The sequence below is a fragment of the Pteropus alecto genome, unplaced genomic scaffold (genome assembly GCF_000325575.1).
Source record: "Pteropus alecto unplaced genomic scaffold, ASM32557v1 scaffold22, whole genome shotgun sequence".
NCBI lineage: Eukaryota > Metazoa > Chordata > Mammalia > Chiroptera > Pteropodidae > Pteropus > Pteropus alecto.
This window is the reverse complement of record NW_006434839.1, coordinates 19,563,277-19,585,198: the sequence shown is the minus strand read 5'-3', so window position 1 is coordinate 19,585,198 and position 21,922 is coordinate 19,563,277. Positions and strand designations below refer to the sequence as shown.

Below are 21,922 nucleotides of genomic sequence, written 5' to 3'. Positions count from 1 at the left end.
ATCACAAGGGGAAGATTGCTTTAGTCCCTTCAATCATTCTTACTGTTTAAGTTGCTGTTAGTGTTTTAAAATGAATAACTGGAGAATATTTTGAGTTCTCCTGTCCGTCCAATAGCCCTATTGCTTCCCTTCTGCCTTCCTCAAAATTGTTTATAAATACATGTCTTGCAGCTTTTGGTTGTTTGTCTTCATTGTTTGTGTTTTTAGGTTTATGGAAACACTATGTCACCTAGTTTTATGGTAAAGGTTGTCCATGTGTTTTTGGTTTTGCTAATTAGTTGATCTGTTTTTGTGTGCTTTGTTTTTTAATTTGGGTTTTGAGAGAGATTGAAATTTATGCTGCTATAACCACATCTTTCTACAATGCTTTGAATAACATATTTAAATAATATAAATAAGATTTTTTCCATTAAGAAATATGTCATGCTCATCATGGAATTTCTTTTTTTAAAGGAAGACAGGAATCCCCATGGACCCACCAATCAAAGGCAAACCACGGCTGACATTTTAGTGTATTTTCCTTATGTTCCTTTTCTGTGCATGGTATTTTGCAGAGCGGTGAGCATAATGTATATATAATTCTATATTTTATTTTGTCGCCATTACATTGTAAGTGTTTACTATTACAAAAATTCTTAAGTATTATTGTTCAGTATTATTTACTACATCTCTAATGTTTGGTCATTAAAAACTTCTTTTTTACAGTTAATACTTTGCTCTGAGATGTAGAACAATGTGTAATCCTATACAAGCTGCTAATGAGCAACAACAGCTATATCAGTAGCACAGGAGTTCTTCTAACAGATGTTAATAAATGATTAACCACTCTAAAGAGGACTCCTGGGACTGCATTAATAATTGAGGAAACAGGTGTAGTCATCTCTATCTTGCAAATTGACTTCAGCTTTATACAAGACTGTAAGTTTTTGGAGTAGAGTGTGTTTATTCTATGTTTGCTGTGTGTGTGTTTATATGCACATATGTATTTGTGTATACCTATATATGTGTGTCTATGTATTTATAATCAGTCATCTGTATCTTTAGCCCTGATCTTTCTTTTGATCACCAGACTCGATCCAAATTGCCCTTGCAAAACCAATATATACCAAACTAAACCCATTATCTTTTTTAGTCTTTCTTCTTTTTTGTTTCTTACCTTAGGGAGTGAGGTACATCTACCATACCAGTCACCCAAAATAGATTCCTGAGAGTCTTTCTAGACTCCTTATCTTCCCTCCCTTCAAATCAATCAATTCCAATATTTTCTATCTCTTTAATATCACTGGTTACTCTTTCTAACTCTCCATACCCATTGCTACTACTTTACTTTGGCCACCATATTTCACGTGGGATATAGCTAGCATTTCCCAAGTTTACCAATGATTTCTTTTTTGTTAAATCAAATAGGCATTTGACCCTCCTCTACCATTTGACATTGTTGACTAATTACTTCCTAACTTCCCTCTCTCGGTTTCTAAGACTCTACTCCATTTTTCTTTTCCTCACCCTCTGACTCATTTCCTTTCTGTGCTTCTCTTGCTCAGCTTTGTTCAATTATAGTCACTGATACTCTTATTTTGCAATCTCCCATGCTGATCTTATTCCACCCATGGCTTTCAATTATTTATCTATGTAGGATATTGACTCCTAAATCACCATTCCAGTCCAGATCTCAACTCTAAGATTTATCTTTAGATACCTCACTTCAATATTCCAACCGCAAACTCAATATATTCAAAACCCTACCCTTTATCTCTACCACCCCCCCCAAAGGAAGCAAAACTAAACAAAATTCTGCCTCTCATCCTTTATTTTCTCTTTTCCTGAAATATCTGCGTAGGTGATCAAGTTAGAAACAGTGTGCCATCCTCTATTCATTCTTCTGTCATCGACTACCAAGTAGTACCAGTTCCAACTCCTTAAAATCTAGCTAAACACTTTAATAGCTAACTGACTCACATCTAAGCCTCCTAACTTAGCACTTACCTACCTCAATTTTATTTTCCATATAATTGGCACAGTAATGAGTCCAGATAGAAATCGCTGAATTTCAACTTCCATCTTTGTCAATGATACACATACAAAGTGATGCCAGGAGGGTTGGCAGGAAAGAGAAAGAGCAGAATTTGATAGTTAAAAAAAATGTTTCCAGATATTTTTCTTAGTGTCATTTCTGAAATCCCACAAAATAAGCCCCAAATTTATGTTACAACAATTGTTTGATGCCTTATTTAAACTGTTTTATTGGACATTTTCCATCTGTTAATCTCCCTGAAAGAGACCAAATTGCCTTGTCATAAACTTCATGTTCACTGGCACTTACACTGGGTAAACTACGTAGGGGCCCAAAGTTTTAGGATGAATTGGGAAAATAGGATGGGAAAGTTTTACTTCATGATCCGTTTTGGTTATTTCATTCTTAGTTTATTAATAGGATAAGGAAAGCATGTGCATTATAAATCAATGATCTGTTGAATAATGTTAACAAATAGCCAAGTAAGCAAAAAGTCGAAGTGCTGACTAAAATAAATTTTGGATATTTTCAGTTACCAAATTTCCAGAGGCAAAGGGGAGGGACATTTGGACCCAAATATTTACTTTATTTGGGACCCTTTTTTATTACTATTATTTTAAAGTAGATGCCAGATTAGGAAATCACCTGCTCTATACCCATTATAATCTTTTGTCTCAACAAACTGCAAAAAAAAAAAAGGACTATTTTACTTAGTTAAAATGTTGTGTTTACAGTCCCAAACATACTGGAGACTTTGCTTAAAGACTCATGAGCACTGGCTCTGCCCCAAGAGGCTAAAAATTAGGCAGGTCCCTACACCTCTGGTGTCCCAAGTTTCTTGCAAAATTAGAAAACTAGACTAAATAATCCATACGTTCCTTTCAGATCCAACAATCCGATGGTATTCATTGCAGTTGCTCCTTAATTAGATCACGAAATGGATCCCACGGCTGCTTCTCCAGTGAGATCCAGACGTATCAAACTCTGGCTTCATCGAAGCATGAGACAGGAGCAGCTTCACACCATCTCAATAGCAGGGACAAAGAATGAGCCTCTACTTCCAAAGGAATGACACAACATGTTTCTAAAGTGACTTACATTGTCTTAATTTTTGAATAATTGAATGCTCAGAAAATATGCATGATAATCTTCATTGTCATTAAGACTATGAGATGGGTTCTTTGCCATTTCTTGGACTGTGGAGAAAAGCATTCGGAAAAGACATCTCCACAACTCAATAGTGAAATTAGGGTGCAATGCCCATACAGGGGTCCCTAACAATCTTCTCAATATCTTGTCCTTCTCCTTGTCCTGCAAATAAAACAAGAAGCTAGCAGTGGGAGTAAGTACTCCCCAAGACACATATCTAAGGTCCAAAGCAAACACAGGTACAAGCTGCCAAAATGGAAAGGTCTCTTCCTCATCTTCAGCTGGAGGAAGGCTGGACGCTTATTCTTTACAAGCGGGTGGGCAGACGCCCAGGGCATCCGCTGAGTCCAAATTTTCCGAGCTCACTCCTCCGGGCACTGCCGGGAACGCGGCCCCGCCCCTCACCTTGCCTGCGCAGCACTCGAGCCGCTAAGGTGCGTGAGGCGCTCGTTGATTGGCGGCTGCGCGGCGCTGCCCCGCTGCCATTGGCTGCCCGGGCCTCTTTGTTCCCGGTCCCCGCCGCAGGCCGGCTGCAGCTGACTGGGCGGCGGAAGTTTGACGGCGCCGGGCGTGTGGCTGCGGCTGCGGCGCCGGACACCTCGCAGATCCCCGACAGTACCCGCGGCGGAGGTGGAATCCAGGCGAGCCTGAGAGTGAGATCCGGGACAGGAGAGAGAACTCCTCCGATACACAAACATGGACCTGGAAGCCAGAGTGAAGAAGGTAGGGGGGCGCGGGTGACGGCCGCTTCACCTGCGCGGAGTGCCGCCCCCTTGCTGCGGGCGGTGGGTGGGGCGCACGGGCCTCCTGGCGCGAGCGGGCTCCGGTTCTGCGGTGCCCCAGGCCTCCGGTGCCCCGGGCCTATGTACCTGCCCCTCCGGGTAGAGGGGGTGCCCTGCAGCCCGGTTAACTCCTGAAACCCGAAAGCGACGGAGAATCGGGCGCGCGAGCGAGAGCGGCCGCGGGGCATTCTCACTTGTCTAATCCTGTCCAACGGTTGGAAGTGTTTGAAACTTCACTTAAAATGTTTCAGTTGCGCTTGTTCCTCCCAAAAAGAAATGGATGAGGTTAGGGCAAGTTCGGGCGAGACCATGATACCACTTCTTCCTGTCTCAGGAAGTTCAACTTTATTAAGCCTCTGTTTAGGAGCACTGGTGTGACTGACAGCTCCTCCCCTCCCCGCTTGGCTGACAGACTCTCTAAAGTGAGTGCTGAGTTAATTAATGTACTTCCTTCGCACCCGCGGCTGGTGATAACGTGAAAGGTGATGTTTTGTTTGTTTTTGGTCATTCATTTCTTGCCTTCCAAAGCACAGCCTCCCTCTTACAAGTTCTCTCTCAAAGAAACGTTCTCCCTTGTTGGCAGCTAGCCTGAAACGGCGACTCTCACCAGTGCTTTTAGTGCTCGGAGATGGTTCCCGCCTGTCTGGCCCCGGGCGTCAGGACTCACGGTCGTACCTGAGCCGCTCCCTGGTTCTAGGGACCTCAGGTCTCCTGGGAGAAAGGGATGGGGACCAAACTGTGACTCAGAAGGAATACTGATGTCACATTCCAGTGTAACGTTCTGTGAGAAAAGATTCATTCCATTGAATTGTTCATATTTACTTTGCGGTAAATTTCAACTAGCTGTGCCTTATCAAATAGGGAAGGAAATTTTGCAGAGAGAGAGTAGAACCTACTTTTCTTCTTTTGCCTATCATGGTTGCCAATATTGCGATTAGTTAATCTTCTAAAATTCCTGACTTGAGCATTAATTCTGTTCATGCCCAGAATTGGATTTTTGAAAATGCAAAATATTAGGTTAGGAAGCTGTTGAAAAATAGTAACTTGCCGTGGGAAAACATTTCTTATAACAAAATCAGCATTCAAAAGGAAATCTAAGGACAGGAAAAGATAATGTAACTTTTAAGAGTAGCTTGATTGTGTTCTATTCTCTTCCCATTTAGCTTCTTAATTCTTTTATTTGCTTTTAAATAACACTAATACTTTTTGTTAATCTTGCTTACCACTAAGAAAGCATTTGGTTGCTGCTTAATTAAACTTCTGTTGATGAATACTGTTAATTTTTTTTTCAAGTGAGTAACAACTACTTAATTTAGTACTTTTCTAAAATTTGGGGGTCTTGTCTGTGCTTATAAATTTTGATTAAAAAACTACTATTAAAAGTCAACATTCTTTGTGGGGGAGGGCTGAATGAGCGAAGCAGAGAATTTTTTTAGGGCAGTGAAACTGTTCTCTCTGATACTATTAATAGCGGATACGTATATCACTACATATTTGATAAAATCCATAGAAAAACACCACCAATAGTGAGTGAACCCTAATAAAAACTGTGGACTTTGGAGGATAATGATGTGTCAGTGTAGGTTCATCTTTTGTAACAAATAATACCACTCTGGTGGGGAATGTTGCCACTGGGGGAACTGGGAGGGGGGTGGAGAAGGGCACAGATATATGGGAATTCTGCCTTTTGCTTAATTTTACCATAAACCTAACAGTGCTCTCAAAGATAGTCTACTTAAAAAAAAAAAAAAAAGTCAGCATCCAAAACTGATTTTGAAAGCAGCTGAGAAGATGAGGAAGAATTCTGAGGGAGAAAGTCCAAAGTTAAGAATTATGTGTGCTGGCAAGGGAAAATCCAGGCATATTTATAAACAATTTCCTTAGTTTCAAAATGTGCAGTGTGGTAAATAATGCCCTTGATACATGTTGTAATTTTTCTCCTCTATCTTCCTTTTACTTTAAAATGTTTTCTTTTCAACTGAGTTTCTTAACCTTCTCTCTAATCCTCCTTTCCTTCCCTATCTGGGTTCCATAAATTTAAAGCTTTTACGGATAATCTCATGACAATAACAGATCCTTGTTTTACTACCTTGTCATTGCTGTTAGTCAAGGCATAGTCCTCAACCAGTAAATTGAAAACTACTGAAAGACCCCAAAGATGTCCAGTTTGACTGCCAACCATACCCTCTCTGTGCCTTTGTTGGACCCTTAACAGACTCCATGTTCTTTGGATTCCACAAAAAGTTTCCCAGTACAGAGTTTGGAGAGCCCAGGAAAGCATTTCATTGTCTTAGCCATAATCTAAAAAACAAAAACAGACCAAAAAAAACCAAAACAAACAACCCTTGTATTCCCTTTAGGAATTGTTTTCTAACACAGAAAGAAAGAAACATTACAAGATTATCTCTAATCTACTGGCAGAGCCTTCATACCCTATTTTGGAACCTAGATACTTTTCAGGTCTCCCTTCTTTTTGACTTGAGTATACAAGAAAAGTAATAGTTTGAATGTAACTTTAAAAAGGCCAGGTTGGAATTTGAAACAAAGACACAACCAACCATTTAAATAAAACTAAATTTAACTTCTGTTTTAAGATATGTGGCATGTTTTTTTCCCTTCTAAAATCCGTAAACTGTTGATTTCATAAGTAATTTTCCCCAAGCAGATGAAAAATGTTATTTATTTTTTTCATTTTCATTTTGTATAAGGAGAATTAAGCAGGTTGTCCTTATTCCACAACAACCTAGGTGGATGATCCTATTTCAGGATTCTTCGTTTATAAAAGAAGTTGGTGTCCACATCATTTGCACACATTTGGATTAATTACCAGCGAAAAGCCACCATCACAAAGACAAGGGATTTTTTAAATTAGATTTTGCTGTATTTTGTTTTGTTTGAAGTTAGTTGTTGCTAGGATGTGATAGCTAGTTTGGTTATGTAGAGTTTTTGTTTTAGTAATATTTTAGAATAGAATTTGACTTTTATGTCTTTGCCCTGTCTTCTAAGTTATGCATCTATAGCTCTTATGTCTTCAGTCTCTTCATTAGAATTGACTTTGTGTAAGTAGAGCCTATGTCTGCTTGGAAAAAAAACAATAGCCTTTGAGAAGCAGAAACAGAATCTCATTTTGTGGTGAATGGTAAATCATGGCCTACAGCCAGCTGTTTTCCTCTTTTCTTTCTGTGTTACTCTCCCATGAGAATCACTTTCTTTTTTTTCTTTAAAAACATACCAGAGAGAAAGAGAACTTCAGTAATTTCCGTTTGCTGCCTGGAATTGCTGCAGGGCTTTTAATTTTATACCTTTTTCATTTTTGCCTTCTTTCTAACTTCTGCCTTTTGATCTTTCCTAACATCTTGCATTTTTTTTCAAGTACTCTTTTCTTTGTTTAATTTTGTTTTTAAAAGATAAGATGCATTTTAAACAATACAGGTCACTGCAAATCTCCTTCTTAGCATCTAAACTTGTATTAAAAGCTTCTGTCACTGGCCAAAACACATGGTGAAACAAAGTGATTGCAGTTGGAAAAAGTACTGAACCGCAAATATTATTTCTGTTAGAAATTAAAATGAGCCTTTTCTCTTAGGTGGCCTCTGAAGTGGAAAAGGCAAGTAAATAGTGACCTCGATGCACAAATCTATAGTTGAATTTCTGTTTGAAGCCATTCTTGCTGCAAGAATCATTGGCAAGCCTGGTGGCAATGGAAGGGCAGGGCAAGGCACTTACAGGACTTTGTTTTAGAGCAGTTACTGTGTCTCTCAAAACAAGTGCAGAAGAAAGTAAAGTAGTCCTCAGCTGTGCTTTTATCTCTGCCAACCAAACCATGGTGTGATTCATTACATTAATTGGATATGAAAAGTCATTTTCTCTAACTTGTCCTGAATATTGCTTTGAATAGAACTATAGTAGATTTTCTATTGATTTTGTTCCATTATGCTATACTATGGAGTAGAATTGGGGATTTTTATCTCAACTGGCCATTAGCTATGTGCCATCGTCTCCCCCCTTGACTTTGCTTGCCCATCTGCAATACTGAATCTTAGTCATCCTTCAAGAGACCTGCCCTCCACCATGGACTGTCCTTCATGAAATCTTGTTCCTAAGCTAGACGCAAATTCTCTTTCTTCTGAAGTCCCAATCATGTTATCTGTAACTCTTAGGACACTCATCACTTTCTCCCTTTAGATTATAGTTTTCTTCTTAGATTGAAATCTTATTGAGAGATGTATTCATATCCTATTTATATTTGCATATATTTCATTTGCTGTTCAAAGCAATCTTATGAAGTAGACTTTAGCCTCATTTTAATGATAAAGAAACTGAGGCTTAGATAGGTTAATCCGAAACTAGCAGAACCTAACTATGATCTTGAGCCATAGTCTTCATAATTATGTTCCTTCCATCATACCACTTAGCCTTTGAGTCCTCTTATATCCCTGCCCAGCTCACTAAATATATGGTGAATGAATTACCTTACTGTAAAAAGAGAAATACCAGAAGGTACATTTCAACATTTTTATTTCTTTAAAGTAATTATATTGGAGGAAGTGCTTTATATTCCAATAAAGTTACTTCCCTATTGGTTTTTTATATTTTATTTATACGTTATTCATGTTGTATTTATGTCCTTTATTGTAAGTTGCCATTGACCTTCTTTGGATAGAAACAGTCTAAATGAAGCAAAAATAAATAGGAACTTTTGGGAGACTTTCACAGGCAAAAAAATTTCATTATCTCCAATAATTTTCTGGACTGCATATTATAGGATTCTTCCAAGTTCACAGCTTTTGTTGGGAGCTGTGGTAATGCCTCTTAACCTACTTAATATGGTCCTGAACAGCAGCGACCTTGCATTTGGCGCTCTCCTTTGAGATTTCAACCAGTGACATCTGAAACTGGATAGAGACACTTAGGGTTGAACTATAGAAGAATCTGTTCTATCTGCTAAACTCCAGAGTTGATAGAAAGCCTTACACGTACCATGGTAGTGCTCAAAGTGCCACTGGAATGACAGACCAGACACCTAAGAATAGAAGAGTTAAAAAAACTCAATTCTGGGAGGAGAACTATTTTTGGTTGTTGTCATTGTTTTAAATTTCCCATTTTTCATACAAAAAGATCTATTAAGAAGCAGTGAGAAACACCAAAATGATCATCTGTTTCATGAGGATCTCATTAGGCTCCAAGATTATATCACCAGTTTGTGGGCATGTTAATTTGAATGTAAGTTTTTACAAACCAGATCAGCCCAGTGTGTTCAGAAATTAAAAAAAGGTCAGTAAGTACACAGTATGTGTGACGAGCTATAGTGTATAGAAAGATCTTCTGTAGTATATCAGCTTTCCCACTTCTGTTTATCAATATGATATGGTTAAAATCACTCTGAGCTGAGAGTTAGTTGATCTGGTCCACTCTAGTTTCTGTAATGTAGGATACTTTGGATATGTTTTCATATCTATAAAAATCTGTAGGAGAACCAGGTGATTTCTAAGATTTCTCCAAACACTGTTACTTTTCTTTGACTGTTGGAAATATAATCAATAGTCTACAAGTATAATAATGTTCCACAGTGCTTAAAAATCACACGAGCCAAGAATATATAAATAATATGTGATTTAAATTAAATGGCATAGTATACTAATTTTTTACTGAATAATAAATAATAATTTTATAGTGAATATTTTTCATAAATCTCAGCTATTTATGAACTTGTTTTTACTTAATTAGTTCACCTTTGTAATATTTGTTGGGTATTTGAAGATAATAAGTTTAATTTAAATCTGTAGTATGAACCTTCAAATAAGTCTAGGAGTGATATATTACTTTCCTTGGTATGTAATTATAGGGAAATGAAAAATAATGGAGCTTTTTTTATCTTTAAAAGTTATCTCTCCCAGAATACAATGATTTATTTAAAAACTGTGTACTTTATGTGCAAAGCACATAGAGACTAGACTCTGGAGATACCTTGTAACAGAACTTACACTTTTGAGAACAATGACAGAGCAAAAAAGTGAATGAAAGTAAACGACAAAGTAAATGATAAAGAGTAAATGCACTAGGATTACACCCATCAGTGCACTGTTTACAGGTCAGCAGTGCACTAGACTTCTCACACAGAGTGGGTAGTTTTAATGGTAATTCTTCACATTGGTCCCTGGTTTTGCAAACTTTGTGATTACCGATTCTTATTTATATTAAGTAATGACAAATGGAAAAGAAATGAGAAAGCAACTTTTACGTGAAAAAGCAGTTACATTGTGAAAAAGCTCGTAAAAGAATAAGGCTATAATTACAACCTTACATCTGTAAGTACACAAACTAAGTCTTCCTGATTACAGATGCCTCACAAAACAGTCATTCTTGGGTTGTGTTTCCTGTTTGCAGTCATTACTAGTTTTTGTTTGGTAACTACTGCCATGGTAACTGAAACTATAATTTTTAAAAATCTGTTTATTAGATCATTAATATACAATACATACAGGAAATTACTTTGCATTTTGTAAGTGGTGATGTTCAGAGAATATTATGCAAATAATGAATTAGGAAATTAACTTTTTCAAGGAGAGGAAAATAGAAAAAAAGACTAAATTGAAAATAGGTATCAAGAACTCAGACTTTCAAGGTTTTTAAGAAAAATAGTTTGGTAATAAGTTCATTCTTGTTCTTTGAGTAAATAATCAGGTATTAAAATTTGCCTTAAACACTGTTATTAGAGAGTTAAATTTAGATGTTATGCTTTTCAGCTATCCAGCTCTAATCTTTGACACTCCTATAAAAGAGCTCCAATAAAATTTAGAGTAGTTTCACTTGTTTGTTTTTCTGAGCACCGATCTACCTAACTTCCTACTTAAATAATGGGGATTTAGAGAGAGAAGGGTATGCATGACTTTAATTTTTTAATGCAAGTTCATGCTGTGACCCTAAAATGAAGTCATTGCTTTTCTCTTTCTTCCTTCTTAACCAGCCAGTGTAATCACTATTCATTGCAGAAAATATTAGGAAAGAACAGAATGTGGTAAAGAATGACAAGAAGCTCACAAGGTATAACAGAAAAGTGCTGTGGAAGTATTTCATGTTCCTGTCACACTGAGTACATAGCTATAAAAATTGGTTAATTCCAGGTATCACTGGCTTTATTTTGGTCATATTAAAAAAAAAAAAAAAGAGAAGAGCACAGTGTGAGATTACCAGTTTCTCTTACCCTTAGGTTGTCTGCTCGGAATGGAGGACTGCGCAGGTTTGAGCAAAGCTTCAAGTGAGAAGCTGTGTTAGAAGCCAGGCTATGAGGATTGCTATCTCATCTGCTAAATGACAACAAGGCTACTCCTGTACACATATATTTAAGCTCTGAAATGCTGTATCATCTGCAAATTGTGAATGATTCAGCCTCTGTTTATTATAGTGACATTCTGACCACCATGCAAAACTGTAAAAACGTATTTCCACTTATTAGTTGCATAACTTTATATGAACAGTGAGCCTAGCAAAGAAGAGGCTGAAAGCCTAGCACCAGTGCCATGGAACAAAGTTCATTAGTAAGTCTGTAGCCACAGTGAACTTGCCCTTGTTTTCTTTGAAGATAAAGTGATGTCATGTTTCATTGCAAAACAATTATGCCAATGTTAGGTGGATTTTATCTTTATATGAGTAACATCATGAAAGCTTTGATAGAATGATTCATAAAGATAAGGAATCTGTTTTATTCCTTTCTGGTTATTGGCCTATAATAAAAATAATTGGGGGCTGAATAAAAGAAAGTTACCCTTTGTTTTTCATAAAGAATATTACAAGGGTAGTTTAAAGTAAGACTACAGAATCTCAACTCCATTTCTATCAATATCACCTGTTGAGCTTGTAGCCCTCAAAACACTGTGATGTCAGCTTTGACAGACAAAAAAAAGGCAGGTTGGCAGGCAACATAGATAAAGACAGGCTGGCAGGCAAGACAGATATGTAAATTAACTGCAATGCTAGATAGAATAAAATAAATGCTATAAAACAGTGTTTCTCAAAATATGTGTGGTACAGAACCATATTAAAAAACTCTGAATCTGTCATAGGCCAATATTTTTAAACACCCCAAAAAAATGAATTACTAAAAAAAGACAAATACAAGGCCAATTTTTTAAAAAAAATTATTAAGTATATCAGACAAAATTACTATCAAATTGCTTAATTCTTAATTGCTTACTCTCAGTTTCTTTATGTCTCATCACAGACTGCTACACTTTGAGTAGTGCTGCAATAATAGGAATACAAACCACCGGTATTAAGTCTCAGAAGCAGAAGTAATTAATTTTGATTGAGTGGATTGGGCGTATTTTATGGCAGAAACGACATTCAAAACGACATTTATTCTTTTTATTCGAAAGGATAAAATTTGGTTTCATTAGACAAAGAAGGCATTCCAGGAAGAATAAAAATAGCATGAACAAAACGAACATGGGTGCTAAAAGTCAGTAAACTCTTGGTATTTACACCATTACATTTTCAGTTTTGACTCTTTTAAAATAAAGCCAAGGTATATATTCAGCAGTAATTTGTCATTTTCCCAAGTTACAGGTTAGACTTAAAGAAGTATGTCACTGAGCTAGTACAGAAGCCTAGCCTGTGGCTGAGGATCTATACCTCTATCCTAATCTTGATTTTTATTTAATATGCTGTGTCATCTTTTGAGCTAGAGAAGAAAATGTCACACTGGGGTCTAGCTGATGTAGGCTGGGCTTGGCTTCAAGCTATGGGTTGAGACCATGTTGACTCTACTTATCTTCTATACTTCTTAGGTCATTGGATATCCTAAGCAAAAGGTTGGAGCACTACAGGGCATTGCAGCAAGGTTGATCCTGGGTTCAACTGTAGAATCCTGGGTTCAGTTCTTAGCACTGGTACTTACTAGCTGTGAATTTGTGAAAGTTACTCAACCGTGTAAACCTCAGGATCCTTATCTGAAAATGGGTTACAGCCAGCTGTCTTACAGGAGTATAAGGATAATGGAGATGAACATTTTCAAGCACAAAGTACGGTGCCTGCACATAAACAATAAACAGATTATCGTAATCATTATCTGCGTAGAGGGAGGAAAATCTTGCATAGATCTTCAGACCATTTAATAGGCACCTGAATATATCATCAAGATATATTGACACGTTTTCAGAAAATTATCGATACTTGGTACTTACTTGAGCACAAAGAAATGTTCATTTAAAATATAATACTTTGGATGCATTGAATTATTGGATTTAATTTTTTCCTTTTTATAGTTTGCAAATTATTTTGATTTTAATTTTTTATGAGGAAAGTAAACTTAAATAATCATTTCTAGTATTTGTTGAGTATGTACCAAAGCCATATTAATTGAGTTCTCTAGGGGGCATTGGATTTAACATCACCAGATATTCTGGTCCAGTACAGGGAACAGGTATGTTTTCCTGGACAGAATCTTCCTCAGAGTTTTTGTGGTAAATTGCAAAAAACGGCCCCCAATTCTTTACAGCACCTCCCATTGAGAAACAGTGTCTATTTTCCTGCCCTTCGAATCTGGGCTGCCAGTAGACTGGTGGAAATAATGTTATGTGTACCCCAAGCTTGGACCTCAGGAGACCTTTTTTGCTTCTAATTACTGTCTTGGAAGTCTGCTGCTACCATGTGAACTAGCCTAGCCCAGCATGCAAGGATGACAGACCACGTAGAACAGATGAAGCATCTCAGCCTGAGGTTCCTCTAGACCAACTTTCCTAAGGTGACTACAGATCCAGTGAGCCCAGCTGGGTCAGAAGCACCACTCAGCTGAACCCAGCCCAAGGTGCCAAACTTCAGAAGCGTGAGTGGAATATCATGAACAAAAACTACAGAGTAAAATGGTTGTTGTTTTAAACCACTATGTTTAAGGATGGTTTTTTAGACAACAAATCATAACTTGCACCCCCTCTATTACTAGGATATAAAGTCGTCTCAGACTCTCAGTGAAAGCTATGGAGAGGGGTTAGAACAGGCTTTTCTCACTCTGAATTACCCTCATAACCCTCTGTACACATGAAAAAATAAGGAATCAGGACACTGTAGCTTCCTTGACATCATTGGTCACTTGAGAATAGGCCTCTTTCTAATCTAGACAAACTCAATTTTGATTGCTTTGTTATTCCATCAAGATTAAGGAAAATTAAACTAATATGCAACTGAAATTTGATCCTAGTTATAAAAAGGTGGTATATGCATGTTTTGAAGGTCATCTATTTACCCTGAACCACTGGACAAATCTAAAGTGATGTCTGTGTACCTTTTGTAGTGGGGAAGTCCTTGGGCTATAGTCTAAATATAGAACAAAAAACATGGGAAATCAAAGCATTTCTCTAATAGATGAAAAATCAAAAGGTAGTTCAGAAATTAGTTAAGGTTCTTATGTTTGCACACCACACCACATAAACATAATTCACTTTTTTTCCAGAGTAAGGGATGGTGTGAAAAGGCCAGGCAATAAGTAAATAAGCTTAAGGCATCTGGCAGGAGGGTTCCAGCATCTCTCCACTCCTTTCTCCATTTGCAAGATCCCTCTTTGTGCTGTAACAACTTTGTTGTTGTTCTAATGCCAATCCTAGGCAAAAGTGGAAAATGAGATTGTCTTTTTTGCACACCCCTATCTCGATTTTCTGTGCCTTCTCTCCATTGGGATTTACTCTCCAGGTTCCCTTGAATCCTCCTAGTGACCTAGGCAGTCTCCTGGGATGGATCTCAGCCGGTGCCACAGCCTTTCCCTTCACTCTGCTCTGTGACAAACACACCTGTACTGTCCTCTTTTCTTGCACGTGCTTTGATTAGATGGTTAGGAAATTAGTGGCAATGAGTCACTTAATTGTGTAATCACCTTCCCCATGCCCTCACCCATCTTTATAACAGGTTACTCCTAAAGAAATAATACTGTAGCCCTTAGGCATGGCACCAATGATGGCAACATTCCAGTTTAGGGATATACAGAATCTTAACATAGGCCTCTCAATATTCAGCTGTGAGAATCTCCTCTTTGGAACCAGTGAGAGGTAGTGACACAAGACCAAATTAGGAGTGTTCGTCATGATCTAAATTTTTTTAAAGAACTCCTAAAGATGCCTTTTGAAATCAAGTTTTTAAAATCCCTTTTATAACTAATAGTTGGGAGGCTTTGAGGGCTGTGTGTAAAAGCACATGCTATTGTAGAGTCCTTTCGTGGAGCCAGATTTCAGCCAATTCTAATTTAAAAGCCATTCCAGCAGCAATCATAGCCTATTAATGGTGACATTTTTATAGACTGTGTTGTTTTTCTCAAAGTCACGGATTTAAGAGGAGACCTTTTTTGAATAGAGTCCACAGAAGAGCTATTCTGTTGAACGTTTCAAGCAACTTCCTTTGAGCAGTAGTATAAAAATAATTTGATAGTCGTCAGTTTGGAAAATGTTTATAAGGAACCAGCATAAACTGAACAGACAGAATACATTTCTTTTTATCATTTGCTTACCTAAAGTAAATACAGATCTTTAAAAAAAAATCTAAATTATTTTGTCCCTGATAATACAGTGAAGATACATTAGGATTTGAATAAGTAAGCAATATTGGAAAAGTAGTTATGAACAGACTGTAAAACTATCTAATTCGAATCAAGTTATTTGCATCCTGATATCACAAAGTAATGCCATATATATATATATTTTTGCTTAATTCCATCACCAAATATGTAATAGCATAACGTTTATATAAATCCTTTTTCTTTTTACTTTTATTCTATGTTCATTTAGGAGGACTATGACATATAAAAATTGTGAAATTTTTCTCTTAAGTATAATTCTGGAAATTTCTTGCTAATTAAACCTGATATTTTGTATTCTCATTTTTGACTGGGTTCTATAACACAAGCATGTGTGCATGTATATATGTTGAGATGGATAGAGAATAAGGCTTATATTCTACCCTGTCTTCTGGAATACTGTTCCCTGATCCTGACTGAGTGAATAGCTAACAAATTGAGGAGAATATGAATATTTATAAGAAAGGAGCAAAGTTCTATTTTACTATGCCCATTTAGATGAAGAGACATTTAAATATTTGAAATGGGAAAAATAAAGGAAAGGGTAGTAGATAAGCACCCCCTTGTATCAGCTCCTCCCTTTGTAAGATGTCTGTCTCATCACAAATCACTTAGTCTTTGGATTTAAAGTCAAAACAGAAAAGAAGTTGTGGTAGGTGGACTCTAAGATGGCCCCATTGATTCCCATCTCCTAGAATTCATACTTGTGTGTTCTCCTGCCCCTTGAAGGTGTGCTAGACCTGGGCAATTGCTGCCACAGAGTAATAATGTGGCAGAAGTGATGGTGTATCACTTCCGAGATTAAAGACTTCGGTTTCCACCTTAGGTGCTCTCGTTCTCTCTGGGATCACTTACCCTGGGGGAACCAGTTGCCTTGTCATGAGACTCCCCTCTGAGAGAGCTTAAAAGCAGGTCTCCCTGCCAGTTGAGCCTTGAGATGATTGCAACCCTAGCAACCTCTGATTTCAACCTTGAAAGAGACCCAGAGCCAGCCCACCCAGGTATGCCACTCCCAGCTGCCTGACCCTCAGCAACTGAGATGACAAATGTTTGTTATTTTAGTCACCAAGTTTTGGGATAATTGCAACTAATACAGAGGTTTCACATTATAAATCTAGAAATTTAATGATTTAAAAAAATGGAAAGAACAGTATTTCAGTTTTTGCCTCCTTACTTTACCCCAGGCCACTGCAATAATAATGTACGAAATCTTCTTTATAATATAGCAAGTTATTTTCAGTACTAGTGGTAAGTCTACACATCTTGAAGAAAGATCTTTCAACTATGAGATTTAATTTGTTCATTTGTATTCTTTTACAACATTTCTCTCTTGCTATAACATTGGAAGAGGATATTTTACATCAGGACCCTGGAGATTTTCTTTGACTCACACCCTATTCTTTTGAGGGCCTTCTTGTGTGTGTGAATTAATCACCTCAGGGCCTGTAATGATAGTGCAGCTGGTGTGCAGACCTTCAGGTTCCTTATAATCGATTTCACATTTGTCTCGGAAGGAGGAGCTTCTGGCTAGTGACGAATAGGCAGTCTTTCAGATCAAAACCTATTGTTCTAGAGAAGTTACAGATGAGAGGAATATTACTCATTTAAGTTATTACTTATCTTCAGAGTCTCATTTTGGAGAAAAAAACATGATGACTTTGTAGCTAAGAGCTCAGGATTTGGAGTTAGAAATGCCAAGATTCAAATCTCGACTATGCACTTTCAAACTGGGCAATCTTACACAAATCAATTTCTCCACACCTATTTTCTTATTTGTGAAATAAGGATGATTACACTTTTTCATAGGTCGTTTTGAAAAATAAACGAGATGATGTGTGTATTGTGCTTGGCAGGTAGTAACATCTTAACAAATGGTGGTTGAGGTATTTTTACTACCACCTCCACCATCACATACCACCAGTACTTATCAAGAAAAAGTGTAATTAAAAATGTTTTAAGGTATCCTACTAAAATTAAAATTAATTATTGTTTCCTAGAAAAAAAAAATACCAGGATCTACTTCTGAAATGTGTTACCATAGTTATTGAAATTGTAGGGATGATTTGGGTAATCTGCTACAACCTGATCACATCTCAGACTATAATTTGTATAGACAAATTGCCTTTGTAATGATCTGTGTCACTGTCCGCTAGGGGCAGATTGAGTGGGAGTCATCTATTTCATTCATTTCAGGAATACTGACCCAGTACCCCTAAATAGAAACTATTTAGGCTGAAAGATCACTTATTTCCTTTTCTTTCCTAACAGAATAGTCTATGTGCTTATTTACTACTGCATGTGAACAAAAAGGTGTCAATCCATTTGACTCAGTGAATTTTATGATAGAGATTCATATAGGACTCTGACTTTGTATTTCATGCACTGAAACACTGAAGGAATGTGGAAATGAATCCTAGATTCTGCAATAAAGAGTTTTATTCTCATTTGCTTCTGGATATATGGTATTGACAACTAAAAATCTTTAATTGATTATTCTGCTCATGAGCTGTAGTTCTTCAGTCTTAATTCTGTTTCTATTTTTTAAAAAAACCGATTTACTAAATATATAACCCAGGGTCTTTCCATGTTTGTGACCTGTGTTTAGGCACCTGTGGTTAAGAATAGACATTCTGCCAGGCAAAGAGAGAAGCCTCCCCTAGAAGTCGAGCACAGCTGGAGGGGAGGTGTGTGAGGAAGGAGGTGGTAGGATTGTGGCAGGTGCCATGTTAAAAAGGCCTTTCGCTGCCATGCTGAGACATGCGAAATTCATTGAACTCATTAAAAGATCTAACGGGGATTGTTATGATCATCTTTAGGTTTTATTAAAATCGGGAGCAACAATATGACAGCATGCAAAGGGAGCAATCAGGAGAGAATGGTCCCAGGTTGACAGACAAAAGTTTGAACATGAATAGTGGAGTAGAGATGAGGGAACGAACGTGTCATTCTTACAGAAGAGACCAGCAACACTGGGAGCAAAGTCATCATGGCTAGACAAGGATAAGGAGGCCTCTGGGCCCCAGACATTTTCTTCATTCTTCCTATCATGTATTTCAGACTTGAGTATATGAGAGATGGGGAATTTTGTTTTCATAAGCAAAGAAAAAGATAAAAGCAATTTTATTAGGAATGATTAATAGGAGCTCTTTAATCACAGTAAATTATATTCTTGCCTAAGAAAGTTGGCAAACTGTATAAAAGTTGAAGGGTGTCTCTGTTTTTACATTCAAGTTTGGTTTCCAGTTTACTCCCCCTCCCCCCTTTTTTGGTACTGCAAGTCTTGGTAGAGGTTGGAAAATAGGCAGTGAACTAAAAATTTAAAACAATTTAAAATCTTGAATCAGAAATTAATCAAAATATAATTTTTCATGGGATTAGATTCACAGATTACACTAGGCTTCTAAGAGAGCCATGCGCTGAGAATTTATTGAGAAATGTAGTTTTTGTCTAGAATATTAAGTTGTATGAACAAGATCTAAAAAAGCTCTTTAAGAATATAATATGAATATATATTCATACATATTTGTGTGAATATATACATATAGGTAGATAAATAGACATGTACATGTACTGAGAGAGAATATATATGTATATTTCATATAATCTACCTTGGTCAGCTTCATTCCAAGATGATTAAAGAAGTCTCAGTAACACTTGCTTGTTTAGTAACTGCATATGATTCCTTGCTCCAGAGGGAAATTTAGTTATGAAAACAGCATGATCAAATGATCTCACCCTGAATATTGCATAATATCTTCCAGATCCAAATTATCTGCAAATCAACTCAGACCATACTTGAAATACCATATGTCTCCTACCTTTCTTTTTCTTTAAAGTTCTGACATTCAATACCCTTTTCTGGGTCAGAAAGGTCACCTGAAATGTTGCCAACCTATCTTGTTTTCTGAAATTACAAATATGGAGAAATTGATTTCATTCCCATTTCTTACTCCAAAATAAGCCAGGATAAGAAGATGTTTGGAGGCACAGGTCATAGGGATATAACTTCAGTATCTGAAGCCTATAGTTAAGGATATTTTTAAAGTCTTATTTTTCTATGACTAATGTTTCAGGAAAAATTTTTATGGTCATGTTTATTTTTTCAAAGAACCTTGATAGGTATTCCCAAAGCCTGTCTATATTTTTTCCGAATATAGTCTAGCCAGAGGACCTGTTTTCTTGGATACTGAAGAAGAAAAATTAATCTGTCATATCCGTGTATTGATGCTGACCAGCATGTGTTACTAAAATTATACAAAGTAGACAGCTTTGGGACTTGTGGGCTTATGAAAAACATGTGCTTTTAGGCACCAAGTGTTGTCTCTGCAAAGAATACCATATCACATTTGCTGTCGAAATAATTACATGCAACAGAACTGAATATTTTCCCTCAAAACTTAAATTTGTTTCCTATGTATACTTTATAAATTACTCTTGCAAACTGGATTCAGATGATACTGACTTATAAGAACCAATAATATATTATCTTTCTCTAATAATTATTTCCTATTCGGTGTTTAAAACACTGAGCAGATGACCATGTTGATTAACAAACTAAGGCAAAAACCTGAAACACGATTTGCAGTCATGATATAGAATTAAGATGTATCTTAGAGTTGTTCAATTCCTTCATTATCTAGATGAAGCCCAGAGAAGAAAAAAAATTACTTCTAAAATCACTGAACTTGGCAATGACACCTTGATACTAGATCACAGTTTTCCTGACTCTCCTTCAATAATCCTACATTTTCACAGTTCTCTGTTTTGTTAGTTCCCTAGTATCTATAACCATGTAATTCTTTTTTTAATTGGGGAAGGGGTGTAATTGACATATTGCCGTGTAAGTCTTGATCATTTTACTTTCTAAATATCCAGGTTGCCTTAGCGGAGAAGCTTTCTGGGCTCCCCTTCCTCTCCAGCAGCCCTGCACACACCCTGGGTCTCTTTAACACCTTTCCTGTTCTTACCCCTCACCAACAATTCTTGGGCCCAGACATCTGGGCAGAAACTAACCTAGGAGATCTAGGTGTCCAAAAGGAATAGTCTTTGCTCTTGAGCAAAGGAGAAAGGACCCTGACTGACCACAGGGTGTGGTCTGTGATGAGGGCAAAGAGAAGGGAGGAGGTATAGTCACAGGAATTCTGGGTCCTGGACTTCTGGAAATCCTGAACACAAAGTGAAGGAGGGAGAGAAACTGGCTGAGCCCTTGGGACAGATGGAATTCCAGATCTTGAACTGAGACTAGAAAGGGTTGGGGAATCCAGCTTCTGTGACCTCTGCCCCAAAAGGTCTGGGAATAGGCCTTGAGAAACCACGCCTGGGGCAGCTCTGGCTCTGGAACATTGTAGAGTCGAATGAGTATGTTTTCCTTAATCTGGTATATGTTTGAGTTGTGACCAGGAGACTACCACATGCCTAGAGGCCTAAATTGGGGTGGAAAGAAGCAGAGGACATTTGCCTAATAGTAGAGAGATGTCTGTGCTGGTGAGGTTTTATCATATAAATTGGCTTTAACAGGATTAGAGAACACAATAGTACCTAGATTATAATTCAGTCTGGAACAAGGCAATATACTAAACAATGAAAATAGTAGCCTGTGAACCACATATCTTTGTTCGAGTGGCATTGTGCTTTTTTATCCTAACAGATTGATAAAGAGGCTAAGAATGTGGAAGAAAATCTCATCCAATAATGTGGCATAAGTTAGAGATCCTCAATGCAGAGTATCAATTAAAGTTTTATAACAAATACTTATAGCTGTAAAATAATTTCTCTAAATGAATTTCCCAAGGAAAATAAGTATATTGCCATCTGAAACTCTCTAATCACTTTAGCTGGTAACAAAGATTTTGAAAACTAGGTCTCTTTTTTGCTTGGATGTTTATTTTTAATTAGAACTGTTTCCATTGGGTTGTAGCAGGAGAGTGTGTATCATATTGCCATGACCTCATTCCACCCTGTTTTATTTACTTGTTCTCTCTCTGAGATATTTTCAGAGCCCCCACTCGTTGTGTCTGAGCATTTGAAGATGAAAGTATGTGTGTTTGTAAAGGCGGGGAGGTACCCTTTTTTTAGATGGTCACAACTGTGCTGGATGAAACCTATATGGAGGTTGAGTTGGCCTTCCAGGCAAGCCAGGGGGTGGAGAAGTAGAGGGGAAGTGCTTTCAGAGCTTTCCACAGCAGGCTATAGAGCCATTTTTTCAAATTACCACTTTTCTCAGTCAGATCTCCTGCTCTCCCTGAAGGTTTTCCCCTCTAAGGTTTGGGTAGCATGGATGACAAGGGCTCTTGTCTCCTCACCCCACCCCCACTGCCTGGCTGGCTGGCTGGCTGGCTGATTTCTTTCTTTCTTTCTTTCTTTCTTTCTTTCTTTCTTTCTTTCTTTCTTTCTTTCTTTCTTTCTTTCTTTCTTTCTTTC

At 37.3% G+C, this 21,922-nt stretch overlaps 1 protein-coding gene across 1 annotated transcript in view; it reads left to right on the top strand.

Moving 5' to 3' along the window:
* Positions 1–3,680: 3,680 nt before the first annotated feature.
* The window catches only part of TES (testin LIM domain protein), a 47,714-nt gene continuing 29,472 nt past the window's right edge, over positions 3,681–21,922 (top strand). Inside the window, exon 1 of the mRNA XM_006910591.3 lies at positions 3,681–3,886. Coding sequence (XP_006910653.1) covers positions 3,860–3,886 — 27 coding nt within the window. The 5' untranslated portion in view covers positions 3,681–3,859. The remainder of the gene's footprint in view (positions 3,887–21,922) is intronic.